General features: G+C 37.0%; 2 protein-coding genes across 2 annotated transcripts; one reads left to right on the forward strand and one right to left on the reverse strand.

The window, feature by feature from the left end:
• The first annotated feature begins 4,057 nt into the window (after positions 1-4,057).
• On the forward strand, positions 4,058-6,262 carry LOC139145238 (X-box-binding protein 1-like). The gene is given in 6 exon segments (XM_070716265.1): positions 4,058-4,363; positions 4,585-4,743; positions 4,745-4,799; positions 5,060-5,190; positions 5,492-5,625; positions 5,628-6,262. Coding segments are annotated over 6 exon segments (1,047 nt in total). The 5' UTR covers positions 4,058-4,190; the 3' UTR covers positions 6,023-6,262.
• Positions 6,263-8,390: 2,128 nt separating this feature from the next.
• On the reverse strand, positions 8,391-19,617 carry LOC139145239 (ubiquitin recognition factor in ER-associated degradation protein 1-like). The gene is made up of 12 exons (XM_070716266.1): positions 19,279-19,617; positions 17,982-18,096; positions 17,608-17,640; positions 15,308-15,429; positions 14,058-14,188; positions 13,588-13,660; positions 13,353-13,421; positions 12,896-12,964; positions 12,147-12,194; positions 11,573-11,661; positions 10,416-10,494; positions 8,391-8,905 (listed from the first exon to the last, which is right to left on the reverse strand). Exons 1-12 carry the CDS (start codon positions 19,279-19,281, stop codon positions 8,822-8,824), a joined length of 915 nt encoding a protein of 304 aa, XP_070572367.1. The 5' UTR covers positions 19,282-19,617; the 3' UTR covers positions 8,391-8,821.
• Between the last annotated feature and the right edge of the window lie 23 nt (positions 19,618-19,640).

Here is a 19,640-nt window from a genome sequence, read left to right on the forward strand (position 1 = left end):
AGACAATCGATCTATCTAGCAGACAACCCAACCCAAAGGCGCCTTTGGCACTGTCTCGGACTTTGTGGTCCGATGGACGCGTTGTCATGAACAAACTCTTGGAAAATGTCCCCAATACGAGAGATCGAGGATAGCGTGAAGGTTCGAGAGTATATCTGTCCCCGGGGAGCATTCTACCTTAAGGGCGTTGTTTTGCTGCTGTTGGGGAGAAAGTAAAATATTCACATCCAGGTAGTTTTATCCTCTGAGTAAAATTTGAATGAACTCTAAAATCCACAGTAAGAGGCTTCCAACAATACTCCGTGATCCGTACACACAGATCACTCACTGAACTGAAGCAAATTTCTTCTGTTCACAAAACAGCTCGGTCCATATTTCAAAATTCTGGGAACATAGATTTGATAATCACAATTTTCTGATTTCTCACTGTGAATAATGAAAAGATCAACCTTTCCGCGGAGGAGATAGTAATTTTGTAATTTTGTTGACATATATTTTTGACAGCCATATGCAATATTTTCAAGGAAACTAAGGGAATAAGTTGCATCTGTGTTGGAAAAAGAAAGGGTATTGATTTTTTTTTTAATGTTCGTGACAAAGGAAATTTGCATGTCTAACAGGTGGTATGATGAGACCATCTTAGTTGTTGATAACTTTACCTTGACTAGTGTACAATTTTTAGCACATCCAAACATCGACTTCTTATTCAATTTACTCCTGAATTTTAAACATTATAATTTTGGAACATAGTTTTAACCAATAATCCTTCAATGAAATTCTAAGTTTCAAATTGTTCAGAAACTGACAAAAATTGAAGAAGCCTTTTGCAAATAGTGTCTGAGTGCACAAATCAAGGGGAATGGTATACCATTCCACTTGATTTGTGCACTCAGACACTATTTGCTAAAGGCTTCTTCAATTTTTGTCAGTTTCTGAACAATTTGAAACTTAGAATTTCATTAGGTAGCCTCACTTACTGTGAAATCGTCTACAGTCCTAGACTGAAAGATCCGACGCTCGAGGGCGCCCTCAAGCGACGGATCTTTCAATCTATCCAACCCCGGGACCGTCCAACAAACTTCTGGAAGAAAAAAGAATGTCTTAGTGAGTGCATACCATAACAAAATGAAATTCTATGTCCTGTCTGTAAGGTGTGATCAGAAATCGTAAGCTCTTTCAGCCACTTCCGAAATATTTTTTTACATATCAGAAATAATTTTCAAATCAAATAATTCTTACATAGTCAATATATCCTAAGGTTATTGTTTTATATTCAACACTTCCTCGCATTGTTAGGCATTTCATGGAGTCAACTGAGTCTGTTAATTGACATCTCTTACGCAGATAATATAAAAAACAGAACTGATTGTAGCACTGATATTAAAAACAAAAGTCCATGCGTACCATTACTCCCGCTGTAGGAGTTCAATATGCTAAGTTTAATAATCTGATCACTTTGAATCAAACCTTGAAGACTTGGCTGGCGAATGCCATGAGACAAAACTAACCTATGCCAATACTTGAGCATGGTGTGTTTTATAACAGTATAAAAACTCAATTGGATATCTTCCTGACTCTCCAACAACACCGCGGCCGGCACATGGGACATGCTTTGGAACTGCAAGAATAATGAGATGCTAGCATACAGTGCAGCACTGAGAAAATCATATTTGTCATCGATGTAGTGTCCCCATATTTCACATTCATATTTCATAACAGGTACAATTAAGCTACAAAAAAGACATATTGCTAATTTAACAGATACTAAACCGTTTTGAAATAGACCTTTGGGAGAGCAAAAAAAGAGTTTTCTTTTGAATTGCTTTTGAATTTATCACCTAGATAATGACAAACCCATGCCAAGTAACTGTATTGTTTCATCAAATCAAGAGTCACTCCGTAGCAAGTGAGTGCATCCTTTTTCACAAGATGACAATAAGTTAATTGATTTCTATGTCAACAGTTAATTTCCAGTCAGAACAAAAACCTTGCAGTTTATCTGGTCAGCTTTCAAGTCTGCGTTTGTTTGATTCTGAAATCAACCGAAAACCAGCAAAATACGTAACGAATGGAGCAGTCTTCACTAAAACCGTAAATACAAGGAGTGTTGGTTCAAAAAATATTGAACAATGCAATGAAGGGCTGCGTGACTCCCATCTTGGACTCAGTCTCCAGTAATACATGTACTATTAAGTTTACTTTTCACACAATACCTGGACTTGATCAAGTAATAAAATTTCACTTAAATTCCACATTTGTTCAATTTCCAAATTTTGATTTTCTTTTTTGGCAAACAACTTCAATAAATTTCAAGGGTACAGCTTGACTCCGACTCGGATGCTATAAAATGTGACATGGGACAATATAGCAATGTTATACAATTGCCTGTATTGAAACTGTACCGGACAGGGTACTCCCCGTTGTGTATTTTCTTATGGGTCTCATGATCCTTCGATCAGTGCCACCCGGGAGTACCACTATTGTGGCAAATTCAGAAACAAATTCTCAAAGCAATCACACAAGTTTCACAAGCGTTAGATCAATTCCAAACTTGTTCATATTACAGCAATTGCGGTCCCTGGATGCACAACCAAAAATGAGTTATATGACCAGTCGTGTATAGCGTTTTCATATACGACCACAAAAGGCTGACACATACGGCAACGCGACGAAATCCGCAGTGCTGTTTCGTTAGCTTAGGGGAGATCTATTTGATTTCGGGGGAGGAATGGAGGACATGAGCATGTCAGCGAATGTTTTGCTGTGACCAGCACTTGTTACCTGTTGTCACGCACGCCTACAACACGTTTTTTCCGTGTGCAGAGGCAATTAATGCAATTTTTTTCTCTGAAACAAATTTTTAACGGGAAGTTCATGATTCTATCAACATGTCACCGCTTCATTTTTGTACCTATATAACTTGAAGTGTTCTGTGTGGGTGGAAATAAACAGCCGTTTACCATAAGTACTTCTGATATTTAAATTTTATATACAAAAGACAACTGATAATAAATCCATTCTGAGCTGACTGATCTAGAGGAGCTATACTCAGTAGATTGACGGTGACTATAGTCTATTACTATTAGATGATGGTGCAGTTAGCGTACTCAATACGTTTTTCTGAATATAAACACAGAAATAAATTTAAAGAATAATATATTGCTTTTAAAACTAGTTTATCCTGTCATACGTTTTTTTTTGTAATTTTCACTATTTACAGAGAAAGTTGAATACTCCCCCTTTATTTAAATGCTGATTATGTGACTAGTTATCAAAATATGACATTAAACTTAACATTAATAAATGAACTTTTAATAGAAATGTGTTTCCCAAGGTCTGTCATTGCTATGAAAAAAGTTTGTAGAATGAATTTAATTCAGACTTTTAAAATTACTGGCAAAATAATGAGACTTACTGACAAATATTGAAAATATTAGCTTCGCCTCGAGAGAGTATGGAAGAATCAGGTTGCCCAGTTTGCCAATTTCAGCACATTAGTGACATATTTTTACTTCTGTCTGTTGGACTTTTTCCCCGAAGGCCGAGTCATTACTGGATCAAATTATTTTTTTCCCTTCATCTGTCGACAATTTCTTTTCTCCAAAAACGCTCTTCTCAATCCCCCCAACCAAACGGTTCTTCCCTTTTATTATGTCGCACGACAGCCGTTCGTGTTCAGGTAAATCCACCACGAGCTCCTCCGACCCCTCCCTCCCCCCCGCCCCCCCCCCCCCAATGGTTTTTCCCTTTCATTTATGTCGCACGACAGTCGCTCGTGTGTTCAGGTATACACCTAACCGCCCCGATCAGCATATTCCACTTTTTTCTAGACTGGAAAACTGTTACGTCATAAATGACTGTCTATTTATTTCTTGTCTCATTAGTTCATGATCATGAGATCAGATGTCATCACCGCAAACGTGGAAGTTCTTGCATCAGTCACACATCATGCTAATAAGGGCCAAACTGTCATCCAATGAACGAGAACATGTATGACATCATTTCTAAATAGGCCGACCAATCAAAAACAGCCACGACAAGGTATATACGTAGATATAATAACGCCACATCAGCAGATGGTATGTGATCGCAGGTACGGTACAATTTCACAGCCGATTTCGGCTATTGTATTCCTCATTTTGGTCGACAAAATCACAGAGTGATAACAGTTGTAAATCTGGGAAGAAAGTATGGCATCAACCACGATCTATATAACGCCGGCGAGAAAAATTACGTCGGCATCCCTGTCTGTTACGCCGCTGTCGACGACCAATATGGCGACTGTACGTGAAGAAGGTGGCCAGCCCGTCCGAAAAAGACAGAGGCTGACGCATCTCACGCCAGAAGAAAAACTTATGAGAAGGTGAGGAAAATCTGAATATTTGCGTTCGTTAGGATATCTAAACTTACAGATTGAATTTTGGTCTGACGACGTGCAGATGTGAATCGACCACTGCAGTTTCGCATCATGTTTACTGTTGTTGTTTTTGCGTAACATTGAAGTCTTCAGTACCAACTCTCTTACATTTCTGATGCAATACTCACGAAGTATTCCTCATATTTTGATATCCGTACCATCAACAGGAAGTTAAAAAACAGAGTCGCAGCACAGACGGCCAGAGATAGGAAGAAGGCGCTGATGGGAGATTTAGAATTGAGACTGGCGCAGGTCGAATCGAAAAACCAGGAGCTCTTAAAAACAAACGAGATGCTTCGAAAACAAAGTATACAGCTTGCTGATGAAACAAAAGTTGAAAGCACAACTTAGACTTCAGCCACCAACAGTCAACGTCAAACAGGTGAGAATTTATCAACAAATCGAAAAGTGTGTCTCTTCTTTTAACGAGTGTCGTCAGAAAGGAAAATTCCATGCGTAAATAAGATCTATGCGTTGCAAATGTGAAATCATCAGAAATGTCAGAACAAGGAAAACGTCCGAAAAGGGGAAAAACATACTGAAATGGTATAAAATATACTTGTCTATCATTGTATGGTACATTTATGATTTATTATCAGGAAATGTTTTGAGAGTAATGTTAATGTGTTCTTTCTTTTCCAGGAAAAAGACTCAAACGACCCAGCAGTGTGCGAGTTGGACACCGGATGCGAGTCCGCAGTACTCTCTGTTCCTCCGCAGCAGGAACTCATCCGGGTTCTGTCCAGCTGGATGACAATGCTGGCTCTGTTGAGGTGAGTAACTCGGTCTAAGCAATATTCGACATAATAGTAGACAAGCTTGGACATAATGTTCTACTTTATTGGAAATTTGGCAAACTAAATGTTGGACTCCGTTTACAGCATCTGAAAAGATTCAACAAAGGTTTTAAGGAAAGTGATACATTACTGTGTTAATCAGAAAATATATGTTTACTCTTGGCCAAAATGATGCAACTTGACATGTTTAGGACTAAGTTCCCAGCCTATCCTGTTCATACATGAAACTCGGTGATGACATATTTATGCTAATAAAATTTATTGTGTTCCATTGTAGTCTGAGTTCCTACTTGGGTTACTACACGAACTCAACCCAGAAGGATTCTTCACAGAAGGAGACTTCCCAAACACAAGTTTTGAACCCCAGCACGACGACAGTTCAACCAATCCTGAGTTGGTGGGGACCACAGCAAGCCAATTGGAATCCATTAAAGAACTGATTCGATTCGACCACGAATATTACAAAAAGCCAGTGGAAGGAGTGCATGTTACTGACAAGGACTTAACTCCCAAACAATCTACTACAGTGCCTAGGAAGGAACAGCCTGATACACAGGTTCCGGACCTTGTTGTTTCGCTGGACACTGAGCCTGTTCTCATGGACATCCCAGACATTTATGACAATGTGGAGGGCTTCAACTGTGACCTCACAGATTTGTTGAATGTCGAAAGTACCAGACATGACAGTTACAGTGATTCTGGGATCTCAGACACTGAATCAACTGATTTCCCTGCGTCACCTCTTACAGAGAGCAATGACTGGCAAGACACATTCACAGATCTTTTCCCATCGCTTGGAATGGTGTAGAAAAATTGAATATGTATCAAATTATGTATATATATATGTGAACTGGGATGCAAATTTTCTGTGATGTTCAGAGTACAGTACAATCCTTGTTTCCATATTTGCAGAAAAGTATGGCAATCATCAATATGGTACCTAAAGAAAGTTAGTCCCTTTATTTTATTTATTCTATAAGTAGGTAGCTGTATTAGATTGTAGTTTCAGTTCTTGTCAGTATATCAATAAAATTCCTTTCCAAAAGCACTTTGTCTCTTGTTTTGAAATGATTTGTGTTTACTCTGTACCCTACCACTCTTGACTTGCCTCTGAATGTTCTGCAAGGATTTTAAAAGGACTGTGAAAGCTACAAAGGACTAAACAGGGGGATAAAATATGGAGCTATGAAATTATTTTCAGGAAATAAGCAGTGACCTTTGCCAATTACGTCCTTGAATATCCACTGTGACAAAATGGAGAGAGATGTCAAACAATACTGTGAGATAAAATACTGTGAGATGAGCAAGATTACTTATGTACAGCATACCTCCAGCTGTGCAGTTTGTGAATATTGTAGAATGCTATTGGTTTTGAATTAAACTAACAATGCAAGAGAAAATTCTGGATTCAGTTTCACTTCTGCTTTGTGTATTGCTAATCATCTCTCCACCATTGCTTCAAGTAATCAAAACTGTGAAAAAAAATTATGCAAAATCACAGATCCTTTTTTCTCACATTCCATAACTAGTTTAAATCAGTAATGTTGGCTTCACTTTGATTCCAGAGGAACTGCACTGAAAATGTCAACATTACAGCATCTTTGATACCAATGAAGTCTCTGAATTTGTCACGCTATGTACTAGCTCTGTAGGAATAAGTTTAACCTACCCGGCAGAGCAACCCTCTGGTTCTTCCATGGACCAAGAGTGCATCTAAGGTCTATGATTCTTTGAGTGATGTTAACCATGAAAAGAAAACTTACAGTCACGTATTTCAATTGGCTACATGCAACTGACACCTGACTCTTCACATAGTTCGTGAAAACAAGGTGAATCTCCACATCGTTCATACCTACATCCTCTCCTGGCCACTGAATATGAAGTCTCATAGTAGACATCCTTTGCACAGGGAGAAACATGACCACTATTCAAGTTTATGAATGTGGCTCTCTTTCAGCAGACGTATCTTATCCCTAATTGGTGTCATTGTGGAAAAGGCCTGTGAGAAAGACCCATGTTGCATACAATAGTTAACCACAACTATTAGTGAGACAAGTGAGAATAAATATTTCTAGGATAAAGTGATCTCCAAAACCTGGTTCTTGTGACTATAAATCATTTATTCAAAATTTGGTATTCTCTTCATTGCCTCCATAAAATTTTTCCATCAAAAATTCCCACAGGGAACAACTGCCATATAAATTGATATCCCAATGGAAATATGATTCTCTGTCAATTCATGATGGCAAGGAAACCATGAAAATACTTCCTGAAGACACAGACCTAACCAGCATGTGATGTGGCTGATTTTGGTATTATCAATTGTACATATCTGATTTTCTCTCACCCCATATGGTTCAAATTACTATCAAGCCAAGATACCATATGACCAACAGCTGCAAGATTTTCCATTCATGACATAAATGAATAAATAGTTGCTAATACCAGTGACGATTGATATCAAACAGATAATGGGCCAAAAAGTTACCATGGAAACTAGGTGACCAAGGTGCAGGTTGGCCCACTTTTCTACCTTGACCAAGTAGAATATATTGCATATATAATGTCCATATGGTATATACACAAATATTACAATGGCATCCAGGGTAAAAAATTATACCAGTAACTTGCATTCTTGATTATCATTATCATTTTTATTTCATGTCTTGTGTTTGGTTGATAAAAGCACAACTAATGCTGGCAACAATGGGGCATAGCGGAGTATTATTTTCTAGCTTTCATGGTAATTATTACAGTGCATTCAATACACATTTTCCTAACAATATAAGAGTGAATTGTTCCAACTAAAGTCCTGTATGTTTTTGAAACCACTCAAAACTTTCATCAATCCAGGCTGACTAAAATATGTCCATGAAACAGTTCCCCCCCCCCCCAAAGTTTGCCATCAAACTTAAGTTGTTCACTTTTTTGCAATGCCAAAGTTGGACCAATACACATGATAGAGGGGAAATGGTAAGGCAGAGGGTATGGCATGCTGTGATTACTGTAAACCAACCATAGACAAAACTTAGCCACAATACAATAACATAAGTTCTATCTTATCCAGAGTTATTTTATAATAACTCCATATAAATCTACTCACTTCTCTAACCTGTTTGTCTAACCTCCTAATTGACTCATTTCAGCCAAAAGAAAATATAAAACACATACAAAAATTCTGACATTCATCAAAGCATGGGTTTATTTACACTTGTAACTGCAATCTATCCTATTGCAGACTTGTTGAAATGTGTTGTTTCTTAGATCACGCAACATAATCTTGTCCCGACATAAGTTGTCTGATATGATATTTAAATTTCCTTATAATACAAGGATTTGGGATCACTGCAAGCAATAACCTGGATTTTATATTTTTTGTGTCTGGTCTTGCTCTCTGCACTGATTTTCCAAAACACAGTCCGTACAGAATGACAAAGAAGAATTTTAAACATCATTTTGTGGTTATTGTAAGTCTTGCTGGTAATTGTAGGTTTTTCGCAAAAACCAATATGGCCGAAAAAACATGGCTGATTTCTTTTAGGTATGCAGCTTTGCGATTTGATTTGAAACAAGACTTAGCAATTGTCATCAGAATTCCTTCATGACGTCACTGCTTTCCCTTCATTCCTTTCCGCCTCAGTGTCTGTCCCTCTCCAGAGAATGCTTCAAAGATACTTTCACTGCAGGATTCCTGCCAGAAAAAAAACATTTCAAAATGACAAGTTATTTTCAACCATTGAGATAGCTGTGTGATAATTTAGCTGATGCCATCTATTGAAACAACACTGCAGCACCAGAGTGTCCCGCTAGCTAAGTTGACACTTTGACTTTGAGTAGAACGCGCCTCGTGGAGAGATATTCGGACTCTCAAATTTCTACAATTCTTTTCTGATCTACCAGTTGTGGGGGCTCATCTTAAAGCTCTTGGAGAAAGAAAAACTTTTGATCATCTTAGTTGTTCCAAAATAAAAAAATTTAATTTTAATTTTAAATTTAATTTTACCCCAAAGAGTTAACACAGTAATGGTACCCATTTTGAATTTTAAATATCGCAAAATGTTGGGTAATTTGTGTCGCTAGTTCCAAACTTCCCCTGATTTTTTTGTTGATTTGGCATGAGAATGGTTAAAAGTTTCATTCAGGAAAGTTTGAGCACAAGTCTTTCACTTTCAGGGTGCATACTCCCTAATAGAGTTTTCTCTGACGTAGCAACATGTTGTATATTACACGTTCTGGTGAAGCACTGTCATAAAGACATTTTCAGAAATTCAAAAACTGACTCAAAGAGATTGTGAGTATAAGAGGACACACATTGTGTAGCATTGTTATGTTAAGTTTCATGTACAGGTCCCTCACAAAGGACCATGCTAATGGATTGGCATGAGTGGGCACAGAACATCTTGCACTGCTGTACTTATTATAATAACATTTTGAAGTGAACTATCCATTTGCAGTGCAGTCATGCCCAAAGCTGTTGGAAAATCATGAAATGCAAAGAGACTTTGAAACTTTCTAATAATCTAAGTTTAATCCAGCTCATGCTGTTTATATAGCCTGAGTTGGTGTCTTCTAGCTGTCACTGGACCAATTTTAATCACACTTTTCATAGAGTGTATGAGCCAGGTAGATTATCTCTTAATAAATTCAGAGGTGTAATATCATTGGCCCCAGGAAAATTTTGCGGCTGAACACAGGGATAGGTGGTTGACTGGCATCCTTGAAATGTATGGATCTTGATGAGTAATGGAAGTCATCATGTAAAAGGCCAACGATAATGTATGTCATTGCCTTTTTTGTGGCAATATGGAAAACCTTTTACAGAAAGGATCAATGTGTCTGTGTTGTTAATGTTCCATTCCACAGAAACGGTTTTGTTATTATTTCACTTATCAAAACTCACCATATGGCTGGATTATAAAAGGTGAGCACAGCAACCAATCAGGATTTCTGAATTGTAATAAGGCTTTGTTTACAAGAACGCTCTAAAAATACACAAAGTTGGTCCAGCAGTACACGAGTAGTGAGAGACGTATCGGTGAATTTTATTCTTGTCTCAAAAGTAGATTCTATATGCGCTGACATGCTAGTCAGTTCACACACCAACCATGCATAAAAAATATACCAGCAATAATGTAGTGACAATATTTGTTTTAGTTAGAAATTAATCCAAAATTTATGGGAGATCACGTGATTGTACTTACATCCGCTGTCCTTTCTGCTGGTTTAGGTGCCCTGATGAAGGTGATTTTGCCTTTTTTGTAATCATAGTTTGGAATGCCTCTGAAACATGGTAATAATAAAATGGCAACATTAAAGTCTGTTAATTTTCTGTCATAAATTTATTGATGGCAGGGACTCCGCCATATGTTTTTGTATGACTAGATGTTGCATTCTAGCTAACACTGTGGACTCGAATATTACCATATTGTCATACACGTATTTTCATGTACAGGAACTTTGAAACAACTGTGTGAAATGTTATTTTATAGCAAGACAGCATGAGTGTTTCTGGTTCTGTTGGATTGGTAGTTGGTGCATACAGACTGATATTGCAGCTTTCAGGGGTCAAAGGTAACACTACACTGTTGAAAAATGAGCAATCCAATCCTGTGACTTTTCCCTTCTCTACAATAATATTTCAAGTCTGAAGTTTGTCATTATGCAGTTACATTCTCATAGTACATTACATTAATGTCCTACTATACACTGTCAAACAATTTGTTCACCGTAAAGAAAGTGCAGTTCTCTGTTTTGAAAATCTGGCGCCCCTACAAAGGGCCATTTGTGGTAAATATTAAAACATATTAGCAAAATGTTAATTTTAAAATTGTGACCAAACATAAAATAATGCAAATAAAATGAAACTCCACGGATAATTTTCCAGGTCAAGGTACACAAGACATGAAATTAAATTTGATGTGCACAATGTAGCTTGTGGTGAGTTTTTCATATAAATATGCCTAATTTAGCTGGAAAATAATACTAATGTACACATATTGCTTGGTAATTTAGACATACTACCTAAGTATATTGAAGAATTCATATTTTGTGTGTAAAATTAGCCCTTTGAGTGCCAAAGTCAATTTTTGTCACATTTATACATGTAAAATAAACCCAAGTCAATTTTTGTAAATTTTTGCCAAAATTTTGATAACAAACTGTAGCCAATGAAATGCGATGTCCATTTGATCCAAAATTATCAAGAATATTACAGAAAACTTCATAAAAATTGGTCAAATGTTGCACTAAAATTTTGGTGGGAAACATTACAGCACTCAAAGGGTTAAGACTGAAAATGTAGTAGCAGACACTATACATATGCTTCATTATTTATGTAAGAGGGTGACGTAAGATTTACCTTTTCATCTGTGCATTTTGTCCCTGTGATGATTTGACCTCTGTTCCTTTCTTTTTACCATCTAACCTATGACCCGAACCATGGAATGGCTGGAATAACAAATCAGGGATTAAAGGTTGTACTGAATGCTAAAAAAGTCACACATACCTGTAGTGTCTGGGTATAATACACTGTGTAAAGATGATGCTAGTTATCGTCAAAACAGAATACAAGAATATTCTCAGCACAGATAACTGTCACACTATAGCATCTAAGCTTATTCATAAATACCGTGCTGAAATTTCATATGACTACCACCACATAGCTTGGCAATACAAAATTAAGTTTTCAAAATTTAGATTTTTAGTTTTTTTAGTTTTCAGGTCAATATCATGGAATGGATAGAAATTTGAAAATGTTATACAACAACAGTGAATCACTGCACGGGATCTACAAATAAGGGAAAATTTTGTAAAGATGGACAAGTACTTGTGTAACTGTCCAGTAAATGATAAGATCTATTATATTCATAAATAGACTGTTATATTCTATTCACTGCACAAAGATTGAAATCTGAATGTTTACTGAACCTTACCACAAATTGTGTGGTGTCTTGATAGTCTGTTGAATCTACCGCCATATCCTGGGAAAAGAAAAGCACAAAAAAATTGTTTTCAAATGGCAAAATGCAGAAAAAAATTCGAAGACTGTTTGCATGCGTGTCATGTTTGTTTTTTTTCGGTTTGACCCTTGTAAAAATACTATTACAGATTTGATTAGAACTGCCCAGGGAATGAAGAAGTAGGGACTGCTTTGAGGAGTTATCTCCTTCAGGTAACATCATATTAATGAATCAGTGTCACACCCGCTTTTCTGATGTGTCTGTGTATTTACCATGTGGTAATTTCACTTATGCATTCCAATTTATGAGCTTTTATCTCTATAACTTGTCTCAGCATCTTTGGACATGGAAGTTTTCCATTTCATTTCCCATCAAAACACTTGGCAGCCAGTCAACTTGCTACATTCGCATCAATGCTTCAAATATAATGTCGTGCAAAGTTGCCTATTGTTAATACTGTAGCACCGCCCATATTCAGGCCCTCCGAAAAATTCTTTTTGAAAAAATAGGTCTTTCTGTCGTATCATGCCAGCATTGCTCTACAGATATAACAGTCTACAGAGAAAATTACAGGCAGATTGGCAGTGACATGACTTGATAGCTATGATCATCATCATTACTTTGTGAAGCTGGATAAAAATTGGCAATTTCTGGTCAGCAGAATAAATTAGGAGAGTGGTGGCACGATGAAATCATCTGGTCAGTAGAATGTCAAGCATTACCTCTGTTTCTTGGAGAGGAGCTTCTTTCTGCCATGGCTCTGTGTATCCCACTGGTGATGTGAATTCAACCTGACAAGTAGAGTTACTGTTATTGAACACTTTGGCCAACAATGGGTTACAAAAATTATGACAACTTTCTAAATGGCCAAGAAGGAATCACTATAATTTTAACAAAATTTAATTAATAAATACCACTAAAATCTGTGGAAAAAAGTATTGATAACCTGTTGCTTATTTAAAATTGGGAAAGAATGAACATAATGTTGCCGGAAGTTAAGACTTTCATTTTTGTGTGCAGCTGTGGCTCACTTTTCATGAAGAACTTTATAATGCAATATAAGTCAATTATTATTTCTTTAGGGATTTCACAGGGATTTCTGTGCCATGTTGTCATTGTATATGTTACACTCTTGCAATTAGTCTACCATTTTATAACAGTTTGTGTCAATATACTCACACTCATGTCACATTCTATGATAGAGACCGCCTTTCCTGGTTTTGTTTCTAACACCAGTAATTCATAGTCCTGTGGATGAAAGAAATGTACCATGTTGTGTTTGACTAAGACCACACGTATAGTATTGAAGTCTTTTAAAAAAGGTGAAAACACAAAACACCTACAAAATTATCACATGAATGAACAAATAAATATGCTTTTGATTGAGTTTCTGTGAGAGGATGGGTATACTTACCTTTTTGTTGTACCTTATGGCAATGACATCACTAGTTGTCAAGCAGGCAAAACTTCGGAGGGCATTTTCTAGACTGGGAAATCTTTGGTCAAGGAACAAGCTTAGAATGTTATCATGTTGTATACAGGTTGCTAAAGAAACACAGAAATCTTTTGCGTTCCCTCACAAATTTCAACACTGTTGGATGAAGTGAAGTTCAGAGAGTTGATATATGGCTACAGTATAAATTATTCTGTACCTTTCCATACAGTGGATGTTTTACTGATTAATTACACCATATGTTAGATAATCATTGGTTAAACTTAAGTAAGTCTTCAAAAGGGGAAAAAAATTACAGTAACCCATTTACCTTCAGTTTGACATGAAAAGACTCATCAACCGATGTTTTCCTTGATGGTTCAACAGTAAGCAAAAGAGTGAATTTATAAATGGGTTGAATTCATGATGTTCAGCATGAAATCAAAGGATACACTGCCTTTGGATTTGTTATGTCCAGGAAGTCAATAGACTGTGGTTGAAATTTAGAATATGTTGCTACTGGTAACGTGGCACTTTCCACTTGAACTAAGCCACCTTCTTCTAAGAGCAAATTCCGCATCATCTGAAAGAGAAATCAAATGCAAATAGAATTGATTAAATCATTGGAAATACAATGTACTGTACCTTGATTGTAATCATGCACTTTACCGGTATGAAGAGAAGTTTTCTGGTGTAAGGCATTTGGATGTAACACAGAAAGGGTCAATTACTTTGACCTGATGAGGGCACTATTTACACACTTTTCTTCTCTATACCTTTGGAAGTGCACATTTTCCATATATGACCAGGGCTCGAAATTAGCGGTAGTCCCGCGTCCACAGACTACCAATTTTTCTCTGGGGCGACCAAAATCCATGAAATGGTAGCCCATTCGGACTACCAAAGCCTGGGACCTGAAATTCAGTCAGTACTTGGCATGCCATGTCCGGTCTGTCACTTTGGGACCAGCTAATACAAGCAAACCCAGCTAGACACAGGCCAGACTATGACTTTGTTAAATGCAAAGAACGAAGACGACCGTGCGGTGGAACTTTGCAATAAAGTTTCTATATCTGAACTGTCGTACTTGAATGACAGGCACAGGAAATGATGGCCAATGAAAATGTATTTTCGTCACATTTTCATCATAATGTATCAATTCCACATGGAAATTATGCCAGGTCCCTACAAAAGCCCATGGTCTATTTTAGCCCTGCTACAGTATGTCTCAGTGCTGAGAAGGTCGTGTCGTTGTCATGACGACTATCAAAATTTGCATAACGTCCATTATACCTGTTTCTTAAGGTATTAAAGGTGTGCAATATTCACATCAAATGACTAGAAAATTCACTTCATGGTTAGAATCTTGAAAAACAGCTTTTTCTCGTCTGGTTAACGAAAAAGGATATCCCTGCACTAAAAATGCATGGGCTACCAGCCATTGTCACTGGGCTACCAACTTCAGAAAATGGTAGCCCAAGTGGACTACCAGGGAAAAAGTTAATTTCAAGCCCTGTATGACTATAAGATTTTAAACATTTTTTTGTATTGTTTGTTCTTTAGTATTCGTCAGATTATGTTGCCCTTCATTCCTCTTTACAAAAAGGGTCTCTCTTGTCTTTGACACTGGTCTGTTGAGGGCTTTTTAATACAGAGTACTCCAATATTTATATTTCAGTTCAGGTACCAGTCATGTACATACCCAGTAAGGAAGATATATTTTGCCTTCATCAGCTACAAATTCGAGGACACCAGAGTGAGTCATACGCTCTGTCTTCTTATTGGTCAGTTTAAACAGCATAGGATACACAATATTCAGTCGGGCTGAAAAGATTACAAAATGTGGTCAGTAGCAAATCAGTGGAACGTACCACTTTATTTTAGGAAATTTCCTCAAATCAATAGAGTATAATCAGGGAATTATAAAGTGTTCCTTTCCTTTGAAATGAAGATGGCACCAGTGTTGGCAAGAGGTATCCTTGACAGGAAAGTGTCTTTTGAATTTCCCGAGGGCAACAAAATACTTGGAACTCACCATGGCATGATCAATGAGATGATGATAAAGGTACAATTTTCAATTCATATTGCTTTGCTGATGAGGATAATTTTTTAATAAAAGAAAATGTCCAGTGATATATTTAGTCAATATTAATTTGGCAAATTGGTAGATATGATGCAGAATATCAAGAGATAGACCTAGACTAAATCAGATTTTGACCCGATTTTAGATACCATGATAAGCCAAATATGGTAAATTTGTCTTTTTTGTTCTGATACGCCCCAGAAACAGTTCCTCTCAGGCCACATGACGCATCTTCCTTTCTTTATAATGCTCCATTCTTTCCACCCAAGAAGGTCTATGATGATGAACAGCATCTCCTTTTAACCCTTTTCCTGCCAGACATTAAGAACTGTATCACTTCCTCATCAGCCAAATCAGTAAAAAGCGGTATTGAGCAAAAATATGACGTATTTTCACCCACTTGGCTTGGTATGTTATAGCATCTTTTGTCCAAAAAAAATCAACTTTACAGTATTATGTTTTCAACAGCCTTCAAATGTACAGTATTATGTTAAAATATATCATATGGAATACATTGTGTTTCATTAATTTTAACCATCTTGACCTGGTGGTGAAATATGGTCTTGGCAGGAAAAGGGTTGTTGACATTTTGCAATTTCTCAAATATTCCATGAATTCTATAACATTCCATTCGTAACAGAATGGGCAAATACACAGAGTTTTTACTGCAATTTCTTGCCATTTTTAAAAAAATACCGCAATTATACGGTGTCGCTCAAATTTGATCAGAATTGGTAAATACCACTGAGTATGGGTTAATATTATCAACAATACATGTTGTTTCTATCTGTTCAGTGGAGGAAAATTCTATTTTGATGTTATGACAATGATTTCTGCACAGTACGACCAGAAAAACAACAAGAAATATTTAACCCTTTCACCACCATGGTTTGTCCCAAATCCATTGTTTTCTATGGTAAAGTTGGACCTGTATACAGGGAACTGGGGGTGAAAGGCTTAAACCAGAAAAACAAGAATGACAAAAGTAATTAAGGTCTGAAACTTTAGGTACTGGAGGTCAACTTTAGCAACATGCATAGCAGAAACAAGCCCCTCTTAGTTTGAGTATAGACGGTCTTCCCTCCCTCTACTGTCTATGGTTTCATCAGGTCTGTTAATATGTAACAGTTCATAAACAATGACAGGAAATGATTCAAGATCAGTGGAGTTGGCCTGTTTCTTACTGGCCTGCACATTTGCAGGATTTCACTTTTTCTTACCTCATTTGCACATTTTTGACACTGATGTGTTTATTTGAACAAATTCACATCTCAACCCCTGCATCTACCTGTACGCCAAATACTGAGACGGTAGCTTTGGCGTATGGGAGCCTTTGTGTGTGACGGACATACATCCGCACATACCCACAAATATACAGACATACAGACATGCAAATCAGATGCAAATGAACTGATTCAGCTTATACGATAACCTCACATTGGTACACCAAATGTGAGCTAACCAATCATAATACAAATAAAACAGAGCATGCAACATGTAATACCTTACGTGATGGGCATTCAGCGACATGTGTTCTAATTGATGACAGCATGTAGTATGTGGATTTACACATGGATATACAGCATATAGACTTATGTTTTTTGCATATTTATGTGGAAGTAGCAAAATTTGAGAAAGGCGCTTGTTTATAGTCTATCCTGTACAGTTCCAGTTCATGGTTCATGCTACTTGAACATATATCCTTTAGTAAGTACATTTACGTAAATTGATTTAGTTTGAAAATAAAAATATGAGAATATCGGTCTTTAACTACTGTATTCAGATACTTATTGCCACAAAATATATTGATGATGGATGTGTCTGTCCCTTGAAAACCGAAAGCTTAGACATCATCAAACCTATTTCCTCATAGTATAACCTCTTCAGTACTTTTACTGAAATACAGGTACCATACTTACAAAGCTGATCCAATGCTGACGGTGGCATAATGACTGCAAAAAGTGAAAATACATAAATATCTCAATATTTGAAAAAAAAATAATTCATATACAGTACTCATGGCTTCTGTGCAAAACTACTGAATTTCATTGACATGTTCTTTTATAAAACTTTATGTAAAGTTGCAGTGAAAATGTCAGCATGTGATAAATACTTCAATACTACAAAAATGGCATCGCAGTAGAAATTCAGGTTCTTCCCCACAGTATAATGTTGCAGAAACATATGGAATTTGCATCCACTTTAATCCATATTATCCCCATGATATTGTTCAATCAAAACAGATGTATGGGATATCAAGAAAATGAATGAAGATGTTTGAGAGATCACTTACTCTTTCCACCCTTTTCTACATCTTGCCTCTCGTTGCCTGGCAACATGGACACTGAATAACATCTATACTGGGTCTTAAAAGTACGTCCAACATTGTCAAACATATTGAAACCAAACTGTGAAAAGAAAATGGTGGAGTCTATCATTTTATCATTGTTAATTATTATTGGCAACTTTGATGGTCATTACTATTATCACCTTGTTTTCTATGTCAGAGTTATGTGATCACTCCCAAACACATTTACGGGAAACAGAACTAAACTAGTCTTAACAGCTTCAGTTATGGAAGCATGTCTTTACATACAATTAAGAATCAAACAGAGTTCTGCTCTAGCTGCAAAATTGTAGCTCTACAGTGAGGCGGTCAGTGAGTTTTGGTTTTTGTGACCTCGCTCACCAGATGCTGATGGCCCTGTAGCGTTCAAAATAAGCGCGCCCTGCATGGCACGGCATTTTTATGTGAAATCCCACATATTTAATGCATTTGGTTGTACTCATTTATCACTACTGAACACTAAACACTATACTACACTAACCTTGTCGTTTATGGGGTTTGGTATTTGTTCAAGCACGTTGATCGCGTTCCATAAACAATGAGCGTGCTTCTGGGAGCCGCCATTACCGGAAGTTGGTGATGGCAGCTCCCAGAAATGTTTTTGGAATGCGATCGTTTGAACACTACAGGGCCTTCTGCATTGTAGCGCTACTGGTGAGCGAGGTCGCAAAAACCAAAACTCACCGACTGCCTCACTGTAGAGCTACAATTTTGCAGCTAAGTTCTGCCCTAGTTATATCCCTCATAACCCCCTTACTGCCTTAGTTGTGGTGCAGAATGGCATAAGTACAGAGGTTGTGACTGTACTAAAGGACAAAACTTAGCAGCCAAGGTCTTCCATTTTCTAAATATCGTTATATTAAAGGACTGACTGTGATGGTATGCAAGTGTGATTATTATTGATTACAAAATTACATTCATATTTCACAAATAATGTTTCTTTTAATAGTAGTATCACGGTCCCTCTATCAGAGATACCGTGGTAGTATGAAGATGAAGTGTACTTAAAGAGTTCATGGAGGTGCCAGTTTGAAACAATCCTGCTGTCTTGACAATCTGCGGTTTAAAAATTCTGAAAGCTTTCGACAACCGTGTCTAGTTTACAGCAAAAACCGAACTGTGAATCATGATTGTATTTTTGTAGTACAGGAACAATGACGCTGCAATATGATTACATTAGTTTTACACAGTTTTATTCTCACTGTATGTTGCCTCGTCGAAGAGGAACACGTCAGATACTTACCATATTGAGTTGAAGGTGTAAAGTGTTCTTATTGACAACAAAATTCGCTCAAGTGTTGATAGATACTGCTGTAGAGTGTCCTGTCGACGTCAAAACCTTCTGCAATATTGTTACGGAAGTTGCAATATTTTCAAAACCCTCTAGGTATATGGTCAAACTGTTAGTGGTATCTGTACTTTTGAGGCCTTGCTTTTTCCACAAAAATTATTTCGTGTTGTTAAATGAACGAAACAAAGAGTAATGAATATTCAGAGCTCATCCTATTCATACCAAAAGCCTTGAAGGAAATGTACTCAAGGTACAAGTGTTGACATTTTTTTCTAAATTCATAACGTTAAAGGGCCTTAATGTTGGAGCAGTGG

The sequence above is a fragment of the Ptychodera flava genome, chromosome 12 (assembly GCF_041260155.1).
Source record: "Ptychodera flava strain L36383 chromosome 12, AS_Pfla_20210202, whole genome shotgun sequence".
Lineage (NCBI taxonomy): Eukaryota > Metazoa > Hemichordata > Enteropneusta > Ptychoderidae > Ptychodera > Ptychodera flava.

Bases quoted from the DNA above. Each gene is read 5' to 3' on its own strand.
- LOC139145239 (XM_070716266.1), bottom strand. The intron at 14,189-15,307 runs GTATGTACATGA...TTTCTCTTTCAG, and splicing joins AAATATATCTTCCTTACTGG to ATGATGCGGAATTTGCTCTT. The intron at 13,422-13,587 runs GTAAGTATACCC...TTTCATCCACAG, and splicing joins CCATAAGGTACAACAAAAAG to GACTATGAATTACTGGTGTT.